Source organism: Oryctolagus cuniculus, chromosome 12, assembly GCF_964237555.1.
Source record: "Oryctolagus cuniculus chromosome 12, mOryCun1.1, whole genome shotgun sequence".
NCBI lineage: Eukaryota > Metazoa > Chordata > Mammalia > Lagomorpha > Leporidae > Oryctolagus > Oryctolagus cuniculus.
The window spans coordinates 111205827-111233098 of record NC_091443.1 but is presented as its reverse complement, the minus strand read 5'-3'; the positions used below and the strand labels follow the sequence as shown (position 1 = coordinate 111233098).

Sequence of the window (27272 nt, the reverse complement as noted above, 5' to 3'; positions counted from 1 at the left end):
AGGGCACTACGTAATCAATTCAAAAGATGGAACTATTATAAATGTATATGCCTAATTACAGGGCACCTGGCTATTTAAAAGAAATGGTAACGGATCTAAAGGGAGACATAGACTCCAATACAATAGTACTGAGGGACTTCAACACCCCATCATCAATGGGCAGATGAACCAGACAGAAAATCAGCTAGGAAACAACAGAGTTAATCAACATTACCGACCAAATGGACCTAACAGTTATCTACAGAACTTTATATTCTACAGTTGCAGAACACATATTCTTCTCACCAGTGCAGGGAACTTTCTCTAGGATTGACCACATGCTAGGCCATAAAGCAAGTCTTAGCAAATTAAAAAAAAAAAAAAAAAAAATCGAAATCAAACCATGTATCTTCTCTGACCACAATGGAATGAAGCTGGAAATCAACGCAGGAATCTAGAGCATATGCAAACACATGAGACTGAACAACACGCTCATGAATGAACAGTGAGTGGGTCACAGAAGAAACGAAAAGAGAAGTCAAAACATTTCTAGAAACAAATGAAGATGACAATACAACATATGAAAACTTATGGGATACAAAAGAAACGGTGTTAAGAAGAAAGTTTATAGCAGTTGGTGCCTACATCAAGAATTATAAAAGCAACAAATAAATGAGCTATCAATGTACCTCAAGGACCTAGAAAAACAACAACGGACAAGACCCAAAACTAGTAGGAAAAAAGAAATAATTAAAATAAGAGAAGAAATGAACAAAATTGAAATAACCAACAACAAAAAATTACAAAAGATCAGCAAAACGAAGAGCTGGTTTTTTGAGAAAATAAACAAAATGGACACAGCATTGGCCCAACTAACCAAAAAAGGAGAGAGAAGACCCAAATCAATAAAATTAGAGATGAAAAAGGAAATGTAACAAGAGATACCACAAAAATAAAAAATAATAATCAGGAATTACTACAAGAAGCTGTAGTGGCACTAACCGGAAAACCTAGAAGAAATGGACAGATTCCTGGACATGTACAACATACCTAAATTGAGCCAAGAAGACACAGAAAACCTAAACAGACCAATAACTAAAATGGAAATTGAATCAGTAATAAAGACCCTCCAAACAAAAAAAAAGCCCAGGACTAGACGGCTTCACTGCTGAATTCTACCAGATATTTAAAGAAGAACTAACTCCAATTCTTCTTAAGCTATTCAAAACAATTGAAAAGGAGGGTATCCTCACAAATTCTAGGAAGTCAACATCACCTTAATTCCTAACCCTGAAAAAGAACAGAGAAAGAGAACTACAAACCAATTTCCCTGAGGAAGGGATTAATATAAAAACCTAAATCTATGACCTGATACCATTAAATTATTACAGAACATTGAGGAAACCCTGCAAGACATTGGCATGGGCAAAGAATTCTTGAAAAAGCCCCCAGAGGAATAGACAATCACAGCCCAAACTGACAAATGGGATCACACCGAATTGAGAAGCTTCTGTGGTGCAAGAGAAACAGTCAGCAAAGTGAAGAGGCAACCGACAGAATGGAAGAAATTATTTGCAAACCATGCAACTGATCAAGGATTAATAACCAGAATACAAATAAGATCAAGAAACTCAACAACAACAAAACAAACAACCCCATCAACAAACAGGCAAAGGACTTAAAAGATACTTTTGAAAAGAGGAAATCCAAATGGCCAAGACACATGTGAAAAAAATGTTCAGGATCACTAGCCATCAGAGAAATGCAAATCAAAACCACGAGGTTTCACCTCACCCCCATTAGATTGGCTTTCATACAGAAATCAACAAACAAAAAATGTCAGTGAGGATGTGGGGAAAAACATACCCTGGTCTACTGTTGGTGGGAACCCAAACTGGTAAAACCACTATGGAGGACAGTATGGAAACACCTCAGAAATCTGAATATAGACCTACCAAACGACCCAGTAATTCCATGCCTGGGAATTTACCCAAGGAAAATGAAATCAGCCTATTATTATTTTTTGTTGACAGGCAGAGTGGACAGAGAGAGAGAGAGAGAGAGAGAGAGAGAGAGGTCTTCCTTTTCTGTTGGTTCACCCCCCAAATGGCTGCTACGGCCGGCGCACCGCGCTGATCTAAAGCCAGGAGCCAGGTGCTTCCTCCTGGTCTCCCAGGAGTGCAGGGCCCAAGCACTTGGGCCATCCTCCACTGCACTCCCAGGCCACAGCAGAGAGCTGGACTGGAAGAGGAGCAACTGGGACAGAACCAGTGCCCCAACCAGGACTAGAACCCGGTGTGCCGGTGCCGCAGGCAGAGGATTAGCCTATTGAGCCGCAGTGCTGGCTGAAATCAGCTTATTAAAGAGTTATATGCACCTCAATTTTTATTGCAGCTCTAGTCACGATAGCTAAGATATGGAATCAACCCAAATGTCCATCAACTGAAGAATGGGTAAAAACATTGTGGGATATGTACACCATGGAATACTACACAGCAATAAAATACAAAACAAGACAAAACAAAAAAATGAAATCTGGTCATTTGCAACAAAATGGATGAAACCTGAGAACATCATGCTAAGTGAAATCAGCCACTCCCAAAGGGACGGATACCACATGTTCTCCCTGACCTGTGATAGCTAATAGAGCACCTAAAAGGCCATCTATGGAAATAAAATTGATACTCTGAGAAGCAATGACTTTTGAACAACCCTTGTCTCCACTGTTAAGGAACTTTTTTTCCCCCACACTGTTTGCTGAAGTCTACTTAACATAAAGTTAATCATGAGTATAAAGTTAACTGAAAATAGATCTTAGTAAAAAGTAAGAGTGGGAATAGAAGAGAGAGGAGGAAGAGAGATCACAGAGTGGATGGGAGGGCGAGTATGGTGGGAAGAATCACCATGTTCCTAAAGTTGTAATTATGAAATGTATAAAGTTTGTATTCCTTAAATAAAAAAATTTCTGGGCCAGTGCCACGGCTCAATAGGCTAGGCTAATCCTCCGCCTGCAGCACCGGCACACCAAGTTCTAGTCCCAGTCAGGGTGCCAGATTCTGTCCCAGTTGCCCCTCTTCCAGCCCAGCTCTCTGCTGTGGGCAGGGAGTGCAGTGGAGGATGGCCCAAGTGCTTGGGCCCTGCACCCGCATGGGAGACCAGGAGAAGCACCTGGCTCCTGCCTTCAGATCAGCGTGGTGTGTCGGCCGCAGTGGCCATTGGAGGGTGAACCAACGGCAAAAGGAAGACCTTTCTCTCTCTCTCTCTCATTGTCCACTCTGCCTGTCAAAATAAATAAATAAATAAATAAATAGAAAGAAAATTTCTGGGGGAGGGGCCGGCGCCATGGCTCACTTGGTTAATCCTCCGCCTTGCGGTGCCGGCATCCCATATGGGCGCCGGGTTCTAGTCCCGGTTGCTCCTCTTCCAGTCCAGCTCTCTGCTGTGGCCTGGGAAGGCAGTGGAGGATGGCCCAAGTGCTTGGCCACCTGCACCTGCATGGGAGAGCAGGAAGAAGTGCCTGGCTCCTGGCTTCGGGTGGGCGCAGCGCCGGCCGTAGCAGCCAGTTGGGGGGTGAACCAACAGAAGGAAGACCTTTCTCTCTGTCTCTCTCTCTCACTGTCTATAACTCTACCTGTCTAATAAAAAAATTAAAAATAAAAAAAAATTTCTGGGGGAAATTTTTTTTACATGTCTTCAAAGATTTAAACTAAAATACTGACAAAAAAGAAATCAACATAGCTATAATCAACACAAAGAGAACATGTACAATTAGGTACAGAACTGTACAAGGCATGGAATGACTGGGTCGTTTGGTAGTGATCTGACAAGACACTGTACTTAACAACTACAGAACAGTATTTTTTTTTTTTAATAAATTTTAAAAGTTATTTGAGAGAGAGTCAGCCAGTGTTACCAACTTCTAGTTTACTCCCTGGATATGCACAATGGCTAGGACTGAGTTGGCCAAAGCTGGGAGATGGGAACTCAATTCGTGTCTCCCACATGGGTGGCAGTAACAGAATTACTTGAATCATCATCACCAGTGTTGCCCAGGGTCTGCCTCAGTAGGAAGCTGAAGTCAGGAGCCAGAGGCACTCCAATATGAGACACAGGTATCCCAATCAACACCTTCATTGCTAAGTCAAATAGCTGCCCCCAAATACTCATTTTATAGCACATAAGCAAGATAAAAAATTCCCAAGGATTGAAATAACTTACCTGATCACAAAAGTGATTTAGAACAAATGTTCTGACTGTGCAATTACAGAGGGAAAATTTAAAAATCCCCATATATTCATAAATTAAGAAGTCAACTTCTGGGGCTGGCACTGTGGCACAGTGAGTTATAGCCCCAGACTGAAGTGCCAGCATCCCATAGGGGTGCCAGTTCAAGTCCTGGCTGCTCCACTTCTGATCCAGCTCCCTGCTAGTGTGCCTGGGAAAGCAGCAGAAGATGACCCAAGTCCTTGGCCCCAGCACCCACAGACACAGAAGAAGTTCCTGGCTCCTGACTTCAGATCAGCTCAGTTCCGGCCATTGCAGCCATTTGGAGAGTGAACCAGCAGATGGAAGATCTCTCTCTCTCTCTCCTCTCTCTCCACCTCTCTCTGTAACTCTGTGTTTCAAATAAATAAAACAAAACTTAAAAAAAAAAAAAGACAACTTCTAAAAAACCCATGGTCAACAAAGACAGCACAGTGGGAATTAGAAAATGTTTTGAAATAAACAATAATATCAGAACCTGTGTGAGTTCTGTCTACCTTCAAGTCATACCGTAAAATACATACACATTAGAAAAGAGGAAAGGTTAAAAATGAAAGCAGTATTTATTTAAGCATTAGATAAAGAAAAATAAAACAAACCCAAGGAAACAAAGAGTAAACAAACATTAGGAAAAATGATGAAAGCCAAACTGTAGCTTTTGGAAGACTAATAATAACTTACAACACTCTGCCAAGACTGATGAAGAAAAAGGGCAGTAGTCATGAGTGACCAAGGGCAGGGTGAAGAAGCAGACACTACTACAAATCCTGTAGACATGAAAAGGAAGACAGACTATTATGAACAAGAAATCTGAAATTTTAGAAAAGGTGGAGGAATTTCTACAGAAATCCAATACTATCAATGAAGGAATAAAATAAGTGTGAATACTATTAAAGCAATAATCAAACTCTTTCCAGAAAGAAAACTCAGCGCCTAGATTCCACTGGTCAACAAAAATAACATCCAGATTCTTCTACAAATTAAACAAAGAACAACCCCCAACTTGCCTTCAGAGGCTGGCAAAACCGTGACAACAAACACAACCAGTACTTGAAAAAGGAGGACTTCAGAGAAAGCTTCTAATCATGAACACAGGTGCGTAAAAGTCGAACAGTATACTACAAACTATGTAAGACATAAAAATACCTAAGCTGTTGGATTCATTATAGTAGTTAATGCTTTAATGTTATAAATTCACTCAGTGTCATATCAATAAAAAAGTCTCACGTATACCTCAACATTCAGTACAGGCATTTCACAAATATCAACATTACATCACAGTAACAGCTGTTAGAAAGCCAGGAACAGAGGGAAGGTGCTTATCCTCACAAGGTATCTACAAAAATCTCACAGCAAACTTCCACACTCGGTGGTGAAAGGTTTCACTTTAGGTTGGGAACATGCCAAGAATGCTCACTGTCACCACTGCTACTCAACACTCCAGTTCCCATAATCAAAGAAATAAAAGAAAAACAAGTCAAACTATCATGATTTCTGAATGATGGGCATGTAGGAAATCCAAAGGAATTCACAGAAAACTTGTCAGCACAAATGAGCCCAGAAAGGTCACCGAATGAACCAGGTGAAAACCCGACAGAGTTTGTGAACTCAAAAGGCTTCCATAGCCTTGGCAGCTCATTTCAAGAGCCTCGGGTGATTACTGACGTCATAAACAAGAGTGTCAATTGTTAAATCAACAACAGGAGTCACTGTGCACTTGCTCCCTACGTAGGACCTCTGTCCTTAATGAGCTGTATCATGAGAATTCATGGTAAAATTTGTCTTCAAACTGTACTTTGTATTTGTGTGTCTATGTGGCTGCAAACAATTGAAACCTCTCCTTAGTAAAGAGTAAGTCTTCTGTATTTAAAGTCAATTGAAAATGAATCTTGGCCGGCACCGCGGCTCACCAGGCTAATGCTCTGCCTTGCGGCGCCGGCACACCAGGTTCTAGTCCCGGTCGGGGCGCCAGATTCTGTCCCGGTTGCCCCTCTTCCAGCCCAGCTCTCTGCTGTGGCCAGGGAGTGCAGTGGAGGATGGCCCAAGTGCTTGGGCCCTGCACCCCATGGGAGACCAGGAGAAGTACCTGGCTCCTGCCATTGGATCAGCATGGTGCGCCGGCTGCAGCGCGCTGGCCGCGGCGGCCATTGGAGGGTGAACCAACGGCAAAGGAAGACCTTTCTCTCTGTCTCTCTCTCTCACTGTCCACTCTGCCTGTCAAAAAAATAAATAAAAAAAAATAAAAAAATGAATCTTAATAGAAAATGGAACAGGAAAGGGAGTGGCAGGTGGTATGGGAGTGTGGGTGGGAGGGGGTGGAAGAAACACCATATCCCTAAAAGCTATACATATGACAATTTATATGCATTAAATAAAAACCTTAAAAAAAACCAGATGAGCAACAGAAAACAAGAATCTTAAAGTACTAATCATAATTACATTTAAAAATATTAAATACCTAGTATTAATTCAAACTGAAGATGTATGAAATCTGAACACTCAAAACATGCTCCACATGGATGTAGAGATATCTCATGTTCATGGATGGGAAAAACTGACCTTGTAAAAATGTCAATTCTCAGGGCCGGCATTTTGGCATAATGGGATAAGCTGCTGCCTACAATGTCAGCATCCAATATGGGTGCCAGTTTGTGTCTCAGATGCTCCACTCTGATCCAGCTCCCTGCTGTAATGGCCTGAGAAAGCAGTGAAAGATGCCACCCACACAGGAGACCCAGAAGAAGCTCTAGGATCCTGGCATCAACCTTGCCCAACCCTAGCCATTGTGGCAATTTGACCAGTGGATGGAAGCTCGCTCTCTCTCTCTCTCTCTCTCTCACTGTAACTCTGCCTTTCAAATAAATAAATCTTTAAAAAAGGTCAATTCTCCAAAAAGTAACCTATACACTTACTGTAACCCCAATAAAAATGCCAAGACAATTTTTAAGAGCCTGATTAATCACTTATATGGTACTATAAAGAGAGTAACCAGCTCTCTATGGAAAAGGCAGGATGCGGTGTGTCTCCCAGAAAGCGGTACTAACGGGATCACAGCAAGAGCGCAAACAAGCAAGCTGAGCGCCGGGAAACAGAGCCACACGTGCAAAGGCTCCTGACTCACAACTAACAGGGAACCTTTTACACGAAGGATGCTGCACAACTGTGTGCAAATGTAAAACCTCCCCATCTCTGTTATACCACATACAGAAACTGTCTTCAGTGGGACTCCATCTCTAAACAGAAAGACAAATCAATAAAGCCTTTCAAAGATAATAAAGATTACCTTTATAACCTTGGAAGAAAAAATCTTAAACATGACCCATAAAATATTAGTCTTAAAAAGAAAAACTTTCTCTTTAAAAATCAGCCTACATTAAAAGTCATCAAGACACTTTTAACAAAATAAAAAGCAAAGCGCAGAATGTGTAAGAAGACATTCACAACACAAGTAACCAATAAAGGCCCTGTATCCAGAATTCACTAAGAACTTTTGCAGTTCTCAGACAGGAAGACAACCCAACCCAAAAAATGCGTTGGAGCTTCAAACTGACCCTTCACAAAAGAGAATAACCAAGGGTCAATATTTATATATTACACACATTAGAGTCACAGCACAGAAACCAAATTAAAAAGCAAGGACACATCCATTAGAATGGCTGCTATTAAAGAATACTACGCTGCAAATGCTTGGGGTAGGTGCGATTACTTAGAAATTCTTTTTTTTTTTTTTTTTTTTTTTTTTTTTTTTTTTAAATTTTTGACAGGCAGAGTGGACAGTGAGAGAGAGACAGAGAGAAAGGTCTTCCTTTGCCGTTGGTTCACCCTCCAATGGCCGCCGCTGCGGCCTGCACACCGCGCCGATCCGATGGCAGGAGCCAGGATCCAGGTGCTTTTCCTGGTCTCCCATGGGGTGCAGGGCCCAAGTACTTGGGCCATCCTCCACTGCACTCCCGGGCCACAGCAGAGAGCTGGCCTGGAAGAGGGGCAACCGGGACAGAATCCGGCGCCCCGACCAGGACTAGAACCCAGTGTGCCGGCGCCGCAAGGTAGAGGATTAGCCTAGTGGGCCGCAGCGCCGGCCCACAAACTATCTTATTCATCTCTTTCACCACATGCTAATACTCTCAAATTTAGTCACCTAGTGACACTTTGGCTATTCTTTGTAAACACTTTGGCTATTCTTTGTAGACGTTAATATACTGTTCTACTCTCCACTTTTTCTAGGAATGATATTCTGACAGAAAAGCTTTAATTATCTGATTTGGATCCAAATCAAATAACTAAAGAAAGCAGTGCATATTAAGCTTCCCATGATGTAAATAAACATACTGGAAGTCAAATGCTTTAACATGGAGGATCTAAATGAACATACCCTATTTGAAGGAATGCTTAGTTGGGCCTACAACTCCCATTTCCTCCTAAGGTTTAAGGAGGTAAAAATGAAGGTGAGAAGATGCACCATCACACATCACAATGCGTAAGACCCAAGATGAGTACCTGATTTAAGTTCCCACAAAAGCTCATCACGTAGAAAGGAGTCAGGAAAGAATGGCAAGGCATGACTGATGGGCACAAAGAAATGCAACACTACAAGTCAAAGCCAGCTGAAGAAACAGCTCAGAAACAGGCTCCTGGAGGCGGCCAAAGAATGGCTGTTCCACCCTTAACAAAGCCGGTTACTGTGTAGAGAAGGACACATATTACTCTCAGGAAGGGAGGTCATGGTACTTTAGGAAAAACCAAAGAACGTGCACACACATAAACGGGCACTGTCCCAAGGGCTGACTATGGAAGGCAGAGGAACCGTGTGCCAACTACACAGAACTGTCTAACAAAAGCACACATCTCAGAATCCTCATGAAGAAACTTCTCCCCAAATACCCAAGACAGCATGTCACTTGTGAGAAGTCATAAAAACAAGAAGGCGGTGAACTAGAGGATTAAACTTGAGGAGTCTGCTCCTGGTAGAGAGGTCCTTAACCCAAGAGTTTTTGAGAAGAGAGGTTATTTTATTTTGTGTGGAATTGTATTAGGTATCCAAGCTTGTTCAACAGTCACATCCAAGGGCCTGCAGTCATGGCTGCCTAGATAATGAGGCGCAGAAGCCCATTCAATATGGCCAGTGTGTGCGCACATATATATGTTTATATCTTGCACATAAACAGGAGTGGTCTTCACCGAACACTTGTGTGCAATGTGCTGACACAGCAGTTCATATGGACTGTAATGCAGTGGTTCTCAAAGTGGAGGGATGTGGTCGTGTCCCCAAGACCATGTCAAAGGAACTGAAGTATCAAAACTATTTTCATAGTGGTAGTAAGATACTATTTGCCTTTTTTACTTGTTGCCATTTACGTTAATTATATAGAAGTCATTGTGGGTAAAACTGCTGGTAACGCTACGTCAGTCAAGGCAATGGAACCAAACTCCAGTCAGTCACGCTCATCTGCACTATCATGCACTTACAGCTAAAAAGTCCGTTCTGCTCCACATCGCTGATCAAGTGTAAATCAATCACTGATGTCTAACCACCGACCTCACCAGCTGTTGGTGCCGGTGTGACAAAGCCGAAGCACGCACAAAGCACCTCTGCTTTCTCGGGAAAGAGTATTTGTGGAACTGCAGGAATGGTAAGCCGCTACAGTAATCGAATCTGGAGTGTGGGACACATTTTCTTTGAAGTTGTGTGAAGGGAACCTATTATTTGAAGTGAAACATTATTATATTTGCTGTCAGTGATAAAACTTCAAGCTTTCAAACAAATATTAGAATACTGAAAACATGTAATTGCCCTGTGGGCTTGAGAGCTTCCCACACAGTGTGAACGCCCCAGTCAGGGCTCAGTGAGGAGGGTAATGCAGGCTCATGTCAGCAGGGCAAGCAGATCGAGCACAGCTCTGTGGTGTGTGGTGCCTCCTGCCACAGAGCACTGCTGGGCGACCAGGGAGACCAACACTGCCAGATGGGATGTTGCCTCATCACTCTTCTAGCATCAACACCAGGAGGAGACAAGATCAAGAGGGAAGGCAGACACATGACACACAGAAGCTATCCAACCACCCCCAAAGTTGTACAGTCCAGATTAATAAGGTTTAGTCTGCTGGCAAGAAGTGAGAAGAGCGCTGCATCAAACCTGTGGCTGAATTTTGACTATGAAGAGAAACATTTCCAAACCAGCAAACAGTGACAAGATGCTGTTAAGGCAGCTGATAACCAGTAGGAACAAGAAGTCTGACCTGGTGGAGTTGAGAGGTCACTATTAGACAAAAAGTAAAATCACTTTGTATTTATATTCCAACAAGGTCAAGTTCCACAATGAAATGGCTCCACATAGATGGACAGTCTCTGAAATCAGTTTCTGTGCAGATGGGGTTCTTAGCTTTCTATCTCTCTACTCCTTTTTTTTGTTAAACCAATGGAATTGAAGACAGGCACCAGCAAATGAAGTCCCAGCATGAGCTCTCCTGTGGTATTTAAGTCTAGAACCAAGTGTATTCATGTGATCACTGCTACTTGCTGCTCTGTCTGACAAATGCTAATAAGCAGATAAGAGCCACACTTCCACATCTGAAAAGACATCATCAGGCCGTAGACACGAATGAATGGACAAATAAGCATTACTAATGAAGGGAGATGCTCCAAGTGGTAATCGGTATTTCAAATAAAAAAGTGGAGGAGACTGCTGGCAACATAGCTGACAGAGCAGAAACTAATTTGATACCTTGATGCTTTCAACTTTCACCTTCTTAATGACTTAACCAAAGAAGAAATTCAAAAGGAGGCCTTTTTGACAAAGAGGGAAAAAAACAGTATATTTTAAACAGACATTGTACAGAGGAAAGAAAATGAAGAAGCTAAAGAAAGAGACTAAGAGAAGACTGGTCAAAAAGTGAGCCGGAGTGAGGCTGAACACGGAGGGTGGACAGGCATGAATGACAGACAGGGCAGACAATTCCTGGATGAATGGGAGACGATGATGCCGAGTGGCTGTGACACATTGCAATATTCATACATACCGAGACTGAACTGCGGGTAATGCTCATAAATCTAACTGCAATTAGTACAGGTTTCTGTGTTAGGAAGGGCATGGAAAGGAAAGCAGAAGGTTAGAGTGCACACGTCACAGCCCCATTAAAAGAGAAGGTTTCATCTTTCAATGGACTGAACACGTCCATCTTCCGTAGCATCAGAACACAGCACAGCTGGTCTACCTGCTTTAAGAGGTAGCTCTATAGTGAAGGGCCTCTCAGAACTGAGCCCCCAAAAATTCTCACTAAAGACAAGTTTTGCTTTTAAATGAAGTTTCTGTTTTCAGTTTTGGGGGGTAAACATATAGATAATATCGCGTGATACATTTTATTTGATGCCTTTAACGTCTGTGCTCATTCCCATGTCCAGCCTACCTTTGGCAAGCTCTTATTCTGTGTTAGGCAGCTTCAACAGCAAGGGAGGAGGTGCAGCTATTTCAGCGCCAGCCCAGCAGGGGCTGTGAAGCAGGCTGGGCTCCTGGGAAGAAGGGCCCAGGGCTGGAGAGGCCGCTTCTCTTTATGAGCTCCTGGGGCCTGAAGCAGGTTTCACTGCAACAGTCTACTTCGATAACCAAGGAGAAGGGTAGCACGTGAGCAGAAATTACACTAGAGGGCACCAGGCAGTTACCCTCACCCCACTGATTATCAGCCAGTGAGACTGGAGTGATGTATATAGGTCATGGTTACAAAAGAAGACATTACATAAAAGTGAGCAAAAATGGAGGGAATGACTGTTTATGTAAGGCTTATCTCAACAGCCTATCATATATAAAAACCTTTATTTGATGATAGACTCATACACAGAATTCTATTTCCTTATGAATAAAATTATTTAGCTCAAATTCAGTTGCAAATGACTGAGTTCTCTCCTCTCCTGGCAGGATCAACACTAAGCATCTTGACTAAAGGTGGGACAGGTGGAAGGAAATAAAAAACAAGTCCAGGAAAGGATAATGGGGCAGATTATTAAACCACTCACATTGTATCCAAATGCTTGATTTAAAAAATTCTGCACCTTTCATCACACATATTCTGCACACATCCCTAAACAGAGCTAACAGATCAAGCACGTGGCACCATGAGATTTGGTGATTTTTGTTGTTGTTGTTTTTCACTTGTTCCTTATGAAAAAGATTCTGAGAATTCCTATTTACATCACAAATGCACTCTTAAACCCAGAAAGGGACCCACTTCCCCCTGTGATTTCCCCTCTTTATCTTACCATGGATCTACGAATCAGTGACAGCCTGGTCTTTGCCTTATTCTCAGCAAATTCCAGGCTGCTGATGTCTTTGAGACGAGCCTTGTATTTATTCATTTGTTCCACAACAATCAGTTCCACACAGCTGAAACAGGAGGCAAGGGAGAGAACTGTTATGAACAGAAGAAAACCACACGGAGTGTAGCACCCACACAGTACTGTTCAGCTGAGTGTGGCAGACAGCTGAGGATGAATGGAAACCTCACTCTCTGAGTTCAGAGGAAAGGTTAGAATGGTGGTTTTCAACTACAGCTCTGCACCTGGGAAGCCACTGAGGAGTGGTGATAAGTCACACAGCCACACTACATTGCAGGATCAATTAAGTAAGGCTCTCTGGGGATGGGATCCGAGCACTGGTCTATTTTTAAAGTTCTTTTTGCAGTCAACATTAGGAAGGAAAGCAGAGCCCTGAGAGGAAAGATCTAGGTGAAAAACAGGAATCCTGAAGTATTCAGACCCAAGGACCACAGTGAGCATCAATTTAAGAAAATATCACACGTATGCAATTTGGTAAAAGAGAATTTAAAAATCTATTTGAAATCTCTAAGCAGCCTTAAAGAAAACTCAGATTTGAAAATCAGATCTTTTAAAGGTAAGGATGCTCAGTTGACCCCAATCTAAGCATTTTCATCTTCAGCCTAAGAATATGCAACAATGTCTAGCAATCACTGAAAGTGATGAAGTCGATCTCTATGCTTGATATGTGGATAAAGTGGCTACACCAACTCAGTAAAAAAGTCTCTGCAGAGATGGTGGGCTGGCCTTACGTGGTGGTCTTACTGATGTCCTGCACACTTTGCAGTGGATCTGTGGTGTCGGGACAGCGGAGAATGCAGGGTGCAAACACAATGGCCAAAGCATTAGCAGACATTCGATTTGTGTCCTCCTGTAGAGCAATCCTAGGAGACAAAACCAAAACAAGTGAAAGAGGGATAAAGATGGAGAAGAGCAGCCAGAAGAGTTGAGAGTGAGGACTGCAGGGCATTAGCTGTACAGGATGGAAGGGTATCCACATCAGTTTAAGGGAGCCACCGTAGACTTGCCCCCTTTCCCCAAAGTCCCTGGCTTGAGGGGCAGGCTGAGTCAGAGAGCTTACCAAGGGGACCTGACGCTCTGCTCCAGCCAACACCACTAGACAAACACGTCTAAGAATGCAGGGTAGATGCTGTGAGGCACGTCCAGACAATCATTTTAAGATATTTAACCAAAAACAAAGACTGCTTTCTTCCCAACTACTGCCGATATTTACACACAGAGGAAGAGGCTGCTAGCAAAGCATCTCTGCTGAGTCGGCTCCCGAGCACAATCCGATCCCACCACGCACGGCGCAGGTGTGTGCTCAGCTACACATTCTGGCTCAGAAGGCAGGGAACAGGCAGAGCCACACAGTGCCACCACGAGGCCGAAGCTACCACGTGGCTCAAGCAAGGACACAGAGACGCAGTCCTGCTCCAATGAATCCTAACCGCCAGTCTGAAGCACTGACTTCATAAACAGAAGAAAGAGAAAACACAAACTGTCTCTGTCAGTTTTCCACATGCAGGAGCTACTCATTTTAAAACATCCAAGAGGAACCATCACCCCTGCTCCTGGAAGTTACCTGACCAGGTGAAAGATGAGGCGCTCCAGTGTGTTGAGGTGAGTCCGAGAGAGCTGGTCGATCACAGAATACACCCCACGGATCGTCTCCTTCCTCTCCTGAAGGCCTGTGAACAGCAAGAGCAGCGTGAGACTGAGTACCCCTCCCAGGTGCCATCTTTCTCCTCCTGGAGAGAGCCAGGGAGCAGGGGAAGCTGGCTCTGGAGTCTGAGTGTTTCAGGAGAGGCAGCTGTACCTGCACAACAGGAAGACAGCAACCCACTGTTCCCATGGAGCTCCTTTGGCTCGAGTTCTGTGCTATAAGCAGTCTCCTCAGTTCTAATTTATGGCCCAGTCACCCCTGACTGCAGCAGGGGACAGAGAAACTCTAGTTTCTCAGCCTTTCTGTGGCAGACAGATGTCCCACTACAATTAGCCAGCAGACAGACAATGTCTAAATCCTCCAGGCAGGCCTGTCTCACAGCCTACATAGCTGCAGCACTGAGAAAACACACACCAAAACTGGTCAAGCCAGCAGAAAAGCAGACAGCCAGCTCTACACACGGTTCTTGCCTAGACTCAGGATTTAAACCGTGTATCTCTTATTTGATCTTCTACTCCATTTAAAAACCCTAGTTGTCCAATCTCATCGTGACAAGCAATCATGTGACTTACTCAGAGAACTTCTAGAACACTACCATCTTAACGGTTGTAAAGTGTCAGCATTTTATTGACTGTGCACAGCTTCCCTTTGGATCTATAAGGCTGAATTCTTGGATGAGGGCTTAATCATCCACACTACAGATGGCAGGCATTTCGTCCCCAAACGTGAGCCTTCCCTGCAATCCAGAAAGCCTGTGCTCACCCATAGCTCGAAGAAATTCCTCGTAGAGTTCAAAAGTCATGAGTGGATTGGGCAAGTCCCGAAGCCATTGTTTGAATACACTTGCGATGACATGTATGTTATAGTCATCTAGGTTTACACTCTCCGCATCTGTTTAGAGAAGAGAATTAGAAAACAAAGATAAAACATGCAAACTTCACTTCAGAAACTACTCATTGAAAGAAGCCTTCATGTTTCTTAATCAAACTGACTGTGTTATCTCTTCCACATTCTAACTCCCCACTTTAGAACCATGTTACTATTACAGCAAATGTTTTCTAATTTTTTTGTGGCCTAAAGCACATGCAAAATAAAAGGTCATGTGTTTTGATGCTGAAGCACTGCTGAACTGCTATAAATGTTTCTTAGTACTTGCTCTCAGCTTCTGCCTTTACCTTGCTCTAGACTGGTCTGTAGATCACTTTGTGAGAAGTGCCTTAGAAGACAAGAGTAGGTGAGAGGGAGAGAGCACGTAAGTGGGGGTTGGGGTGCGGTAGGGGGAGGGGTAGTATTGTGATGCAATGGATTAAGCTGCCACTTGGGATGCCCACATCCCATATGGGCACTGGTTTGAGCCCTGAGTGCTCCAATTCTGATCCAGCTCTCTGCTAATGCACCTGGAAAAGTAGTGGAAGATGGTCCAAGTGCTTTGGCTCTGCCATCCATGTCCGTGGAAATCCAGATGGAACTCCAGCCTGGCCCAGCCCTGGCTGCTGTGGTCATCTGGGGAATATACCAGTAAATGGGAAATCTCTCTCTCTCTCTCTCTCTCTCTCTCTCTCTCTCTCTGTTTCTCTGTAACTCTGCCTTTTAAATAAAATAAATAAATTTAAAAGACAGAGAGACATACAAAGGATAAAATCCTAGAGACATTTTCTGAAAGTCAGGCTGCTTTAAGTCATCTTGTTCTTAAGAGATGAAAGGACAGCGACACGAAAACTCAGGAAACCTAACGGAGCATCTTTAACCTGTTTATTTTTTTGACAGGCAGAGTGGACAGTGAGAGAGAGACAGAGAGAAAGGTCTTCCTTTGCCGTTGGTTCACCCTCCAATGGCCGCCAAGGCCAGCGCGCTGCGGCCGGCGCACTGCGCTGATCCGAAGCCAGGAGCCAGGTGCTTCTCCTGGTCTCCCATGCAGGTGCAGGGCCCAAGCACTTGGGCCATCCTCCACTGCACTCCTGGGCCACAGCAGAGAGCTTGCCTGGGAGAGAGGCAACTAGGACAGAATCCGGCGCCCCGACCGGGACTAGAACCCGGTGTGCCAACACTGCAAGGCGGAGGATTAGCCTATTGAGCCACAGCGCCGGCCATAACCTGTTTCACTTACAAACTCCTGGAAGTTGCACAGCTTAGATTGGGAAATTGCCCTGGAATGACTCACTTGCTCTGCTCCAGTCCCTACAAACCAGAGCTGACTAGGTCTGTAGTTAGCAGAACCTCCTGCCTGAGGTCAGCTTCTGTTACTTCAATGCTAATTCATTTCTCAGAGATCAGTTAATAGGAAATAGTATTCTGGGTAGGTTCTAGGCCATACAAATACTAGCTTTGTATCAAAGTTTGGTTCAAAAAAGGACTATTCCTTTCTGACAGTGGTAAACAGAAGAGGTTAAGAGTGAAACCAAAGTCAGCTCCCTGCATAGAAACTTCAAGACTGAGGCCAGTCTCCTATACAAACATGTGTTCAGTTCACTAAGTATCAGTTTAAGTCACTAGTCGGCAGCCAGAGTGCCAGGTGGGTCAGAAAACTAACAGCTTACACTGTGAATTCAGAAGATACGGGATTAAATGCCAGTTTGGTCACTTCGGGCAAGACTCGTAAGCCTTGGCCTACTTTCCTGTAAGGGGACAGTACTTTCCAGCTCATAGAAATGCTGTGAGGATTATTAAGAAGCCACCGGTACAGTGTTGTGCAGCATCTACAGCTCACTGATTCTCTGGATCTTGCATTTCCTTCTTTGTAAAGCAAGGGTATCAAGATCTTACTGGTCAGTACAAGATTAAAAGAGGTGTGTCACAATGTCTTCAACAATGACAAAATCATTACGTTTGCTGAACTGCCCACATAAAAACTAAAGAAGCTTCAGAAAGCCACGACATGGCAAACAAGCACCACTGACTATAGGTGAAGAATCAACTAGTAAGGAGAACGTGAAAAGCATGATGGGGCTTACGTTAACACAAGCACTTGCAGTTGATTCGCAGGACACTGTCTCACCTGTATCTAGACCTTGCCGAAGCTCCTTGATTTTATTAGTGGAACCAGACTTCCGGTAGATGCCTTCCGTGTACAGCCCGTGCATCTCAATGTAGTTTATAAGCTTCTCCACCACCAACGGAACAGCTCGGTCTTCACTGGTCAAACGCGACAGCTCAACCCCAAACTGACGCGATGACAGTTCTGGATCATACTAAATGGAACATAATTTTTGTTGCTGAATGCACTCAAATATCTTTATAAACATGTTTAACCAATTTTTTAGGAGGAATTTTTACTTCCATAAAGTTCCATGAGGACAGTGAGAAGATCTGGGGGAGAGGGGTGGTTTGGGGGATAGCGTCGTGGCGTAGCAAGTTAAGTCCCACCTAAAGCACCAGCATCCCGTATGGGGACTGGTTCAAGTCCCAGCTACTCCACTTCCATGCCAGTTCCCTCCTAATCCACCTGGGAAAGCAGCAGAGGGTGGCCTAGGTGCTTGGGCCCTTGCACTGAAGTGGGAGATCCAGCCTGGTCCAGCCCTGGCCACCAGGGCTATCTGGGGAGGGAATCAGCGGACAGAAGACCTCCCCTCTCCGTCTCTTTCTCTCTTTAACTCTGCCTTTCAAATAAATGAATCTTTAAAAAAGAACTAGGTGAGAAAGAGGGAATCATAATTAAATGAGCGTAACTGAGATACAGTTTCAATTTGCTCCAACTGGAAATCTGCCTCCCCCCCCCCCCCACCCAGAGTAGAGCATGGAGGTAGTGGCTACACACCACCGCTTCCTTTCCTGCCAAAAATGGTCCCTGCAGGCGTTTGCAGCCACAGGTGGCACCAGTGCTACCTCAGCTTCCCAAACGCCAACCAGAGGAGAAGCGGAGTGAGTAAGGAGCTTTTATCCCACGTCTCATACAAAGCAGACCATCCGCAAAGCCACTGGTGGAAAAGCACCCAGGAAGCAAGTAACTGGCTGCAAAAGCTGCTTGCAAGAGTGCGCCCTCTACTGGAAGGGCGAAGAGAATGCATCAGAACATGCCCAAACTACGGCTGTCTGTGAAATAATGGACTTCCTTTTCAGTGTCAACTTCGAGAAACTGCTCAGGACTTCAGAACGCATCAGCACTTCCAGCGTGAAGTGACAGGTGTTTTGTGAGAGGCACATGAGGCCTATTTGGCTGTCCTCTTGTATAATTTTCTTTTTAAAGGTGAGTACTTCTTTAAAAATTTTATTTTACTTGAAAGGCAGAGTTACAGAGAGGAAGAGGGAGAGGGAGAAAGAGAGAGAGGAAAACATCTTCCATCTGCTGGTTCACTTCCCAAATGGGCCACAACGGCTGGAGCTGGGCCAGTCTGAAGCAGGATTCAGGAGCCTCCTCTGGGTCTCCCACGTAGGTGCAGGGGCCCAAGGATCAGACCATCTTCCATGGCTTTCCCAGGCACACCAGCAGGGAGCTCGATTGCAAATGGGCAGCCAGGACTCAAAGCAGTGCCCATATGGGATGCTGGTGCTGCAGGCAACTTAACTTGCTACAGCCGCAGTCCCAGCCCCTGGTTAGCCTCTTTGAAGGCACCAAGCTATGAGCTTTCCATGCCAAACATGAAACAACTGTGCCAAAAATCATCCAGCTAGCATACCGCATACACGGAGAACATGCTTTAAGAAACTGCTTCAGGGGTTAGGGTTATGGCACAGCAGGTTAAGCTACAGCCTGCAACGCTGCCATCCCATATGGGCACCAGTTCAAGTTCCTGCTACTGCACTTCCAATCCAGCTCCCTGCCAGTGCACCAGAGAAGGCAGTGGAAGATGGCCCAAGTGTCTGAGACCATTGCCACCCACGTGGCAGACCCAGGCGAAACTCCTGGCGGTGAACCAGATGATGGAAGATCTCTCTCTCACTGTTAACTCCGCTTTTCAAAAAAAAAAAAAAAATCCTTTAAAAAAATATAACCTACTAGAATGGGAAGTATTCCATTTTCAAAATTTCTTTCTCTTCTTTCTGAACATTAAATTTTTAAAACAATTTTACTTATTTATTTTCATTCCCCAAATGGACAGACACAACAGCCAGAGCTGAGTTGATTAAATACCAAGAGTTTCTTCCTGTTCTCCCATGTGGCTGCAGGGGCCCAAGCACTTAGGTCATCCTCTGCTACTTTCCCAGATATATTAACAGGGAGCTGGATCAGAAGACAAGCAGCCAAGGCCGGCGCCATGGCTCACTAGGCTAGTCCTCCGCCTGCGGCGCCGGCACACCGGGTTCTAGTCCCGGTCGGGGCGCCGGATTCTGTCCCGGTTGCCCCTCTTCCAGGCCAGCTCTCTGCTGTGGCCCAGGAGTGCAGTGGAGGATGGCCCAAGTGCTTGGGCCCTGCACCTGCATGGGAGACCAGGAGAAGCACCTGGCTCCTGGCTTCGGATCAGTGCAGCGCACCGGCCGTAGCAGCCATTGGAGGGTGAACCAACGGAAAAGGAAGACCTTTCTCTCTGTCTCTCTCTCTCACTGTCCACTCTGCCTGTAAAAAAAAAAAAAAAAAAAAAGGAAGAAGACAACAAGCAGCCAGGACTCAAACTGGCACCCATATGGGATGTTGGTGATGCAGGCAGTGGGCAGGCAGTGGCTTTATCCACTATACCACAGCACTGGCCTCACATTAGATGTGTTTTCTTTCCCTGGGTGTAAAAAAAAAATACCTAAGTATATGATTGTGAGTGGAAAAACCAGTGACAGAAATCAGGTCTTGGCAGTTTTTTCATTTTCTTCTGTATGCATTTTTAATAAAAAATCTGGGGATGTAAAACATTAATGCAAATCAAAATTTGTCAGTGAACAAGTCTCAGCCATTTAATTTTATAACACAAACCTGTTAACTGTTTCTGGACAATGCCAGCATTTGGATTTTTCAAAAATAACTAAATTTCTTACTGACACTAACTACTAAGTAGCACTTGTATAATTTTCATCATACAGTAGAATCTGCAAATCTTAAAAAAAAAAGTATTTGGGTCTTATTCTATCAACTAAGAGAAGCCACCAGATAATTTTTTTTTTAAAGATTTACTTATTTAATTTCCTTAAAAGGTAGAGTTACGAGGGGGGGAGGGAGAGAGGGAGAGAGGGAGAGAGGGAGAGAGGGACAGAGGGAGGGAGGGAGGGAGGGAGGGAGAGAGAGAGAGAGAGAAAGAGAGATCTTCTCTTCACCGTTCACTCCCCAAGTGGTTGCAAGGGCCAGGGCTGGAACAGGCTGAAGCCAGGAGCCTGTGGCAAGGCTCCCAGGTCTGGGCCATCCTATGCTGCATTTCCTAGGTGCAACAGCAGGGAGCTGCACCTTAAATGTGTGTGTGTGTGTGTGAGTGCACATGCACACTTGTATGTCTCCCTCTGTAACTCTTTCAAATAAATCTTTCTTTATTCAAGATTTATTTATTTATTTATTTATTTAAGAGGTAGAGTTACAGACAGAGAGAGGGAGAGGCAGAGAAAGATCTTCCATCCACTGGTTCACTCCCCTAATGGCTGCAATAGCCAGAGCTAGCCTGGTCTTTAGCCAGGAACAGGGAGCTTCTTCCAGGTATCCTACTTGAGTACAGGGGCCAAAGCACTTGGGCCATCTTCTACTGCTTTCCCAGGCCACAATAGAGAGCAAGATAGGAAATGGAGTAGCTGGGACACAAACCGATGCCCATATGGGATGCTGGCACTGCAGGTGCAAGCTTAACCCATTAAGCCACAGAGCTGGCCACTCAAATAAATCTTTTAAAAAATATTTACATTGTAAAGACATGAACTTGCTTAGGTTATTTTATATTTGCAACAGGAATACCACTTTTCTTTATCTTTTTTGTTTAAGATTTATTTATTTATTTGAAAGGCAGAATTACAGAGAAGCAGAGACAGGGAGGCCTTGTACCCGCTGGATTAATTCTGTTGTTTCTTTGCTGATTTTTTATTTGATTGGCTTGTCCGCTGGTCAAAATGGCGTGCGAAAGTCTCCCATTATTATTTATTGGAGCACATGTCTCCCTTTAGATCCACTAACATTTGTTTTAAATAGCTGAGTGACCTAGCACTGGGTGCACACATTTACTATAGTTTCATCTTCCTGCTGAACTGATTTCTTAATCATTACATAATGACCTTCTTTGTCTCTTAACAGTTTTTACTTTAAAGTCTGTTTGATGTGAGAATAGCTACTCCTATTTGTTTCTGATTTCCATTTGCAAGGGATATCTTTTTCCATCCTTTCATCAAGTTGTTTGTTTTTTAATTATAGCCTTCCACTTGAAGGGTAACTCCTTAAGGAAGACGTAAGTCTAAAGTTGTAAACCTCTGAAAGCAGTATTTTTTCAAACTGTACCTTGTATTAGTAGCTCATCTACAGTGAAGGTAAAATAGTTCCATGAAAATCAATTCAGTTATATATACACACCCTCCTATGTGTGTGTATGTGTGTCTGTTGGGTCATAATATAAAACATATTTCTTAATGTAGCTGTAGTCAAAAGCCTGAAAGTCATTGCCCTATAAAACCATCAAAGAGGACTTGACTTCCTTCCAAAGGACACAAAACACGAGGGCTGTTGTGGACTGCTGACAGTGACGTCTCCTCACCTTCTTAGAGCACTTGGCTGAGCTTTTCAGACAGCACTTCTTATGGCAGGCGTATTTACACACTGAAAAACAGGCGAGAATGCAGGGCTTTTAGGACTCTGCATACCGAGGACAACAACTTACCAGATTTACAACTTTATTTCAGAAGTCAGTTTTCTCTTCAAATCTGAGACTGTTATAAAATCATATACGTCCTTTGTGCTGTGTTAACAACTAAAAAGGATTTAAACGTGAAAGTGAAATGAAAGAGCATATCTAAGATTTCCAGTCCTCATGCCCCTTCCTCCCTTGCCCAAACTCCAGCCAAGACTAAATTTATGACTTGGGTATCTTAGTGATTTCACAAATTAGTGTCCATATTCCCCCACATATATGTGTACATAAGCCACAAACACCCATTATGATGTATTCTTAGGGGTAAGGAAAGCATCCCGGCAAACACTCTTACTGAAATGGAAAGGAAAAACAACAACAGCCTAGCACATTCAGACACAGGAAAGGTCCAGAACAGAGCTCTGAAAAACCAGGAACACAAAGGGCATTGGTTGTGATCAGGTGATGAGATGGAGAAAAGGATTTCTCTTAGGGTGGCAGATAACGAGGTGGCAGCCCAGGGTGAGCGTGGAGGGGCACACAGTGAGGATTCCTGGCAGGCTGGCTGCCACTCCACTAATGCAGGTCTGGTCCTGCAGGCCACCACCTCAACATCCTTTCCTCGGCTTCTAGAATCTAACTCTCAGGGGCCGGCTGTGTGGCACGGTAGCTTGATCCTCCACCTGAGGCACCCATCCCGCATGGATGCCGGCTCTAGTCCCGGCTGCTCCTTTTCCAGTCCAGCTCTCTGCTATGGCCTGGGAAAGCAGTGGAAGATGGCTCAGGTCCTTGGGCCCCTGCACCAGCATGGGAGACCAGAAGAAGCTCCTGGCTCCTGGCTTTGGATCGGCTCAGCTCCAGCCATCGCTGCCACCTGGGAGAGTTAACTGGTGGATGGAAGACCTTTCTCTCTGTCTCTCCCTCTTATTGTCTGTAACTCTACCTCTCAAATAAAAAAAGAAAATCCTGGCCGGCGCCGCGGCTCACTAGGTTAATCCTCCGCCTTGCGGCGCCGGCACACCGGGTTCTAGTCCCGGTCAGGGCGCCGGATTCTGTCCCGGTTGCCCCTCTTCCGGGCCAGCTCTCTGCTGTGGCCCGGGAGTGCAGTGGAAGATGGCCCAGGTGCTTGGGCCCTGCACCCCATGGGAGACCAGGAAAAGCACCTGCCTCCTGGCTCCTGGCATTGGATCAGCGCGGTGCGCCGGCCATTGGAGGGTGAACCAACGGCAAAGGAAGACCTTTCTCTCTTTCTCTCTCTCTCACTGTCCACTCTGCCTGTAAAAAAAAAAAAAAAAAAAAAAGAAAAGAAAAAGAAAAAGAAAAAAGAAAATCCTTAAAAAAAAAATCTAACTTTCAGAGTTTCAAAGCCAAGATCAAGTAGGGAGGACATGTCATTACATTGGTGAAATCACCAGGATAATTAACAAGAAAGTTAGTTAATCCTATTAATAAATCAAATCAAACACACCTCAGTCAAAAAAGCAAATTCTTTAAAGATTCAGGTATAAGTAAAAGAAGAAACTACAAAAATTAGACTAACAATAAACAGTCAAGCGAAATTCAATTTACTTGCCATTTTTACTCTCATAATTTTTTAGGCCACTGGTAAAAAGATGAAAGGAAAATTGCTTTGAACAAAGAGCAAGTGAACACATCCAGGAATGGTGGTGACTTTGCTTATAGCCACATGACATCTACCCTTGTCATGACACTGGACCCAGATCTTCCTAAGATTTCCTGCAGTCATTTCTGGTCATCCATTAACAGCGATACCCCACAGAGTGACTTCAAACACCTAAGTGGATGTGCAGAGAAACTGGAACAGAAGCTAAAGGCCCACTGTAAGCAAGAACCAAGCTGCATTACAAACAGTTCCTACTTACACTTTACTTTAAAATGTATTTATTTATTTATTTGAGAGGCAGAGAGAAGGAAAGATAGACAGGGCTCCCATCTAGTTTATTTCTGAAGTGCCTGCAACATCCAGAACTGGACCGGTCAGAGCCAGGAGAGGGAACCCAATCCAGGTCTCTCCTGTAGACAGTGGAAACCCAATTATTTTAAGCTACCTGCTGCCTCCCAGGGTGTATATTAACAGGAAGCTAGAGACTAGAGCCAGAGTTAGGATTTTTTTTTTTTTTAAAGATTTATTTATTTGAAAGGCAGGATTACACAGAGAGAAGGAGAGGCAGAGAGAGAAGGAGAGGCAGAGAGAGAGAGAGAGAGAGAGAGAGAGAAAGAGAGAGGTCTTCCATTTCTGGTTCACTCTCCAATTGGCAGCAACGGCCAGAGCTGCGCCGATCAAAGCCAAAAGCCAGGAGCTTCCTCCACATCTCCCACATGGGTACAGGGGCCCAAGGACTTGGACCATGTTCTGCTGCTTTCCCAGGCTATAGCAGAGCTGGATTGGAAGTGGAGCAGCCGGCTCTTGAACCAGTGCCCATATGAGATGTCTGCACTGCAGATGGCGGCTTTAGCCACTACGCCACAGTGCCGGCCTCCAGAGTTAGTATTTAAATCCATGTACATCAATAAGGGAGGCAGGCATTCAAAGCAATGTCTTAAGTATTAAGGTAACTACACACAACCCTCAACTTACATTGTAGGATTTACATAATCTAGAAAAAATACCTTTTTGGCTATAGCATAAGACATCGTTCGTTCGTTCATTCGTTCGATTGATCAATCTATCTATCTAACCATTTGCCCAACAAAAATCTATTAAACTTATTCTGTACAAGAACTGTCCTAAGATCTGCAGGTACTTAAGTTTCCTGACGTTACAGAGCCTACACTGTAGTGGTACAGACCAACAAAAAAGCAAACAAATGAATGCTTAATGTAATTTTGGATGCTGGTAAGTGCTATAAAAATACTAAACTGAGTAAGAGGATGGAGAAACGGGGTCAGTAAGCATTGTAGAACAGTAAGGAAAGCATTTTTTTTTTAATTTTATTTTTTGACAGGCAGAGTGGACAGTGAGAGAGAGAGACAGAGAGAAAGGTCTTCCTTTGCCGTTGGTTCACCCTCCAATGGCCGCCGCGGCCGGCACGCTGCGGCCGGCGCACCGCGCTGATCCGATGGCAGGAGCCAGGTACTTCTCCTGGTCTCCCATGGGGTGCAGGGCCCAAGCACCTGGGCCATCCTCCACTGCACTCCCGGGCCACAGCAGAGAGCTGGCCTGGAAGAGGGGCAACCGGGACAGAATCCGGCGCCCCGACCGGGACTAGAACCCGGTGTGCCGGCGCCGCTAGGCGGAGGATTAGCCTAGTGAGCCGCAGCGCCGGCCCAGGAAAGCATTTTCCAAGGAAGCGACATAAGTGGGGATGTGAAATCACAGTAAACTACGAGAGGGAAGATGGAGTGTGCTGCACATTTGACGTACTCAGTGATCAAGTAAAATCAAGACATCTGGTTTGGAGAGAGTACAGATGAAGGACAGTATTACGAGAGACAAAACTAAAGAATTGGGCATTGTGGGGCTGCTGTGGCACAGCAGGTTAACACCCTGGCCTGCAGTACCAACATCCCATAGGGCTACTGATGCGAATCCCGGCTGCTCCACTTCTGATCCAGCTCTCTGCTGTGGCCTGGGAAAGCCGTAGAAGATGGCCCAAGTCCTTGTCCCCTGCACCCGCGTGGCAGACCCGGAGGAAGCTCTTGGCTCCTGGCTTCACATCAGCTCAGCTCTGGCAGTTGCAGCCCATTGGGGAGTGAACCAGCAGATGGAAGACACCTCTCTCTCTCTCTCTCTCTCTGGCTCTACATCTCTCTTTAACTCTTTCAAATAAATAAAATAAACTTTTTTTTTTAAAGAATTAGGCAGTGTGAATTATGCCTTCATGTTAAAGAAGTTGTAAGGCTACTCAGGGAAACGACAGAAATGTCAGATAGTTAAGCAAATACTTCCAAGGTCTCTTGTACTTACATTTACAAACAGAGGCTCGGTCCATTATCCATATCAAAGAAGAACAGTATTCACAGTATGTAGGGATGCTATACTGGGTGGCCTTGAAGATGTGACCATTGTGCTCCTCCACCTGAATGAAAAATTTCAGCCGTTTACATGCAAGCCAACACAGGAAACACTGCCCTAACATAGTCAGCCAGTGGGAAACACTTCAATCCCATGCAGAGTCTTCACTAGGCACTCATTACCAGGGGGAGAATTATGATATTCTGAGAACTTAACAAAAATAAAGTACATGGTCCCTGCTTTCAAAAAGCAACATGATCAACTAATATGTACTAAGCACGTAACAGCTGTCTCATGTAACTCTGAATCAGCACTCAAATCAAAATCAGTAGTTCTCAAATCTGCTTTTTACCCTTGGGAATTTTATATACTCTTGAAAATTAATGATGGAAGAATTTCTACATACATATCTAACCAATATTTACTGTAGTAGAAAATAAAACTGAAAATGATTCACAGAATTTGTTAATTCACTTAAAATTAATAACGTTAAACATATTACATATGAACAAAATGACATTTCAATGAAAACCAAATGTCTTTAAAGCAAAAAAAAAAATTAGTGACAAAAGGGGTATTGTTTTACATCTGTGTTAATCCCTTTAATGTCTGATTTAGTAAGAGAAACTCAGGTTCTCATACCCACTTCTACATGCTGTCCCTCGCAGCATGCAGTTTAGTTTGAACACATGGAGAAAACCAGCTTCACAGAGAAGAAAAGTGGAAAATGGAGGAATATGTTAGTAGTTCAGAAACGATATCACACCAAAACTATACAGAAGGTAATTTAAATGCTAATTAAAATGTGAAATTAACACCCATACCAATGAACTAACTATTCATGCTCTGAGACATTAAAATCTATTATTGTAGACTTCATTAAAACATAAATTCTAAAGACATCATTGAGAAAAAAAATAAGTCATAGACTTGGAGAACATATTTGCAAATCATATATCTGATGAAGGACTTGTATGCAGAACATACAAAGAAATCTTATAATTCAACAATAAGCTCAATTCAAAGGATAGACAAATATTAAACAGCTCACCACAGAAGAAATACAAATGGCCAATATGTAAAGGAAAATACATTTTAAAATGTATCAAATTAACACAATGATGAGGTACCGCTTCACACCCACAGAACAGTGGCACCGAGAGAAAGGACCCCTGCACCTCAGACACTGCGTGGGACTGCAAAATGCTACAGCCACTTAAGAAAAACAGTCTGGCAGTTTCTAAACATTTCATTTTTGTTTAAAGTTTACTTATTGATTAATTTACTTTCATCTACCTGAAAGGCAGAGCAACAGAGAGAAAGAGAGATCTTCCATCCCCTGGTTCACTCCCCAAATGCCTGCACAGAAGGCGGCTATACCTGGCCAAAGCCAGGAGCCTTGAAC

General features: G+C 44.0%; 1 protein-coding gene across 20 annotated transcripts in view; it reads right to left on the bottom strand.

Annotated features, from left to right (window-relative positions):
* MYO9A (myosin IXA) overlaps positions 1 to 27272 on the bottom strand; it is a 278436-nt gene that overhangs the window by 12982 nt on the left and 238182 nt on the right. For 16 of the 20 annotated variants that reach the window (XM_070054736.1, XM_070054737.1, XM_070054738.1 and 13 more), the window contains 8 exons: positions 25820 to 25931; positions 21799 to 21860; positions 17208 to 17400; positions 14975 to 15103; positions 14132 to 14237; positions 13299 to 13430; positions 12493 to 12616; positions 11259 to 11312 (listed from right to left, as the gene is read on the bottom strand). In XM_070054736.1, coding sequence (XP_069910837.1) covers positions 11259 to 11312; positions 12493 to 12616; positions 13299 to 13430; positions 14132 to 14237; positions 14975 to 15103; positions 17208 to 17400; positions 21799 to 21860; positions 25820 to 25931 — 912 coding nt within the window. The remainder of the gene's footprint in view (positions 1 to 11258; positions 11313 to 12492; positions 12617 to 13298; positions 13431 to 14131; positions 14238 to 14974; positions 15104 to 17207; positions 17401 to 21798; positions 21861 to 25819; positions 25932 to 27272) is intronic. The other 4 variants (XM_051821765.2, XM_070054740.1, XM_070054742.1 and 1 more) reach the window with 1 other exon arrangement.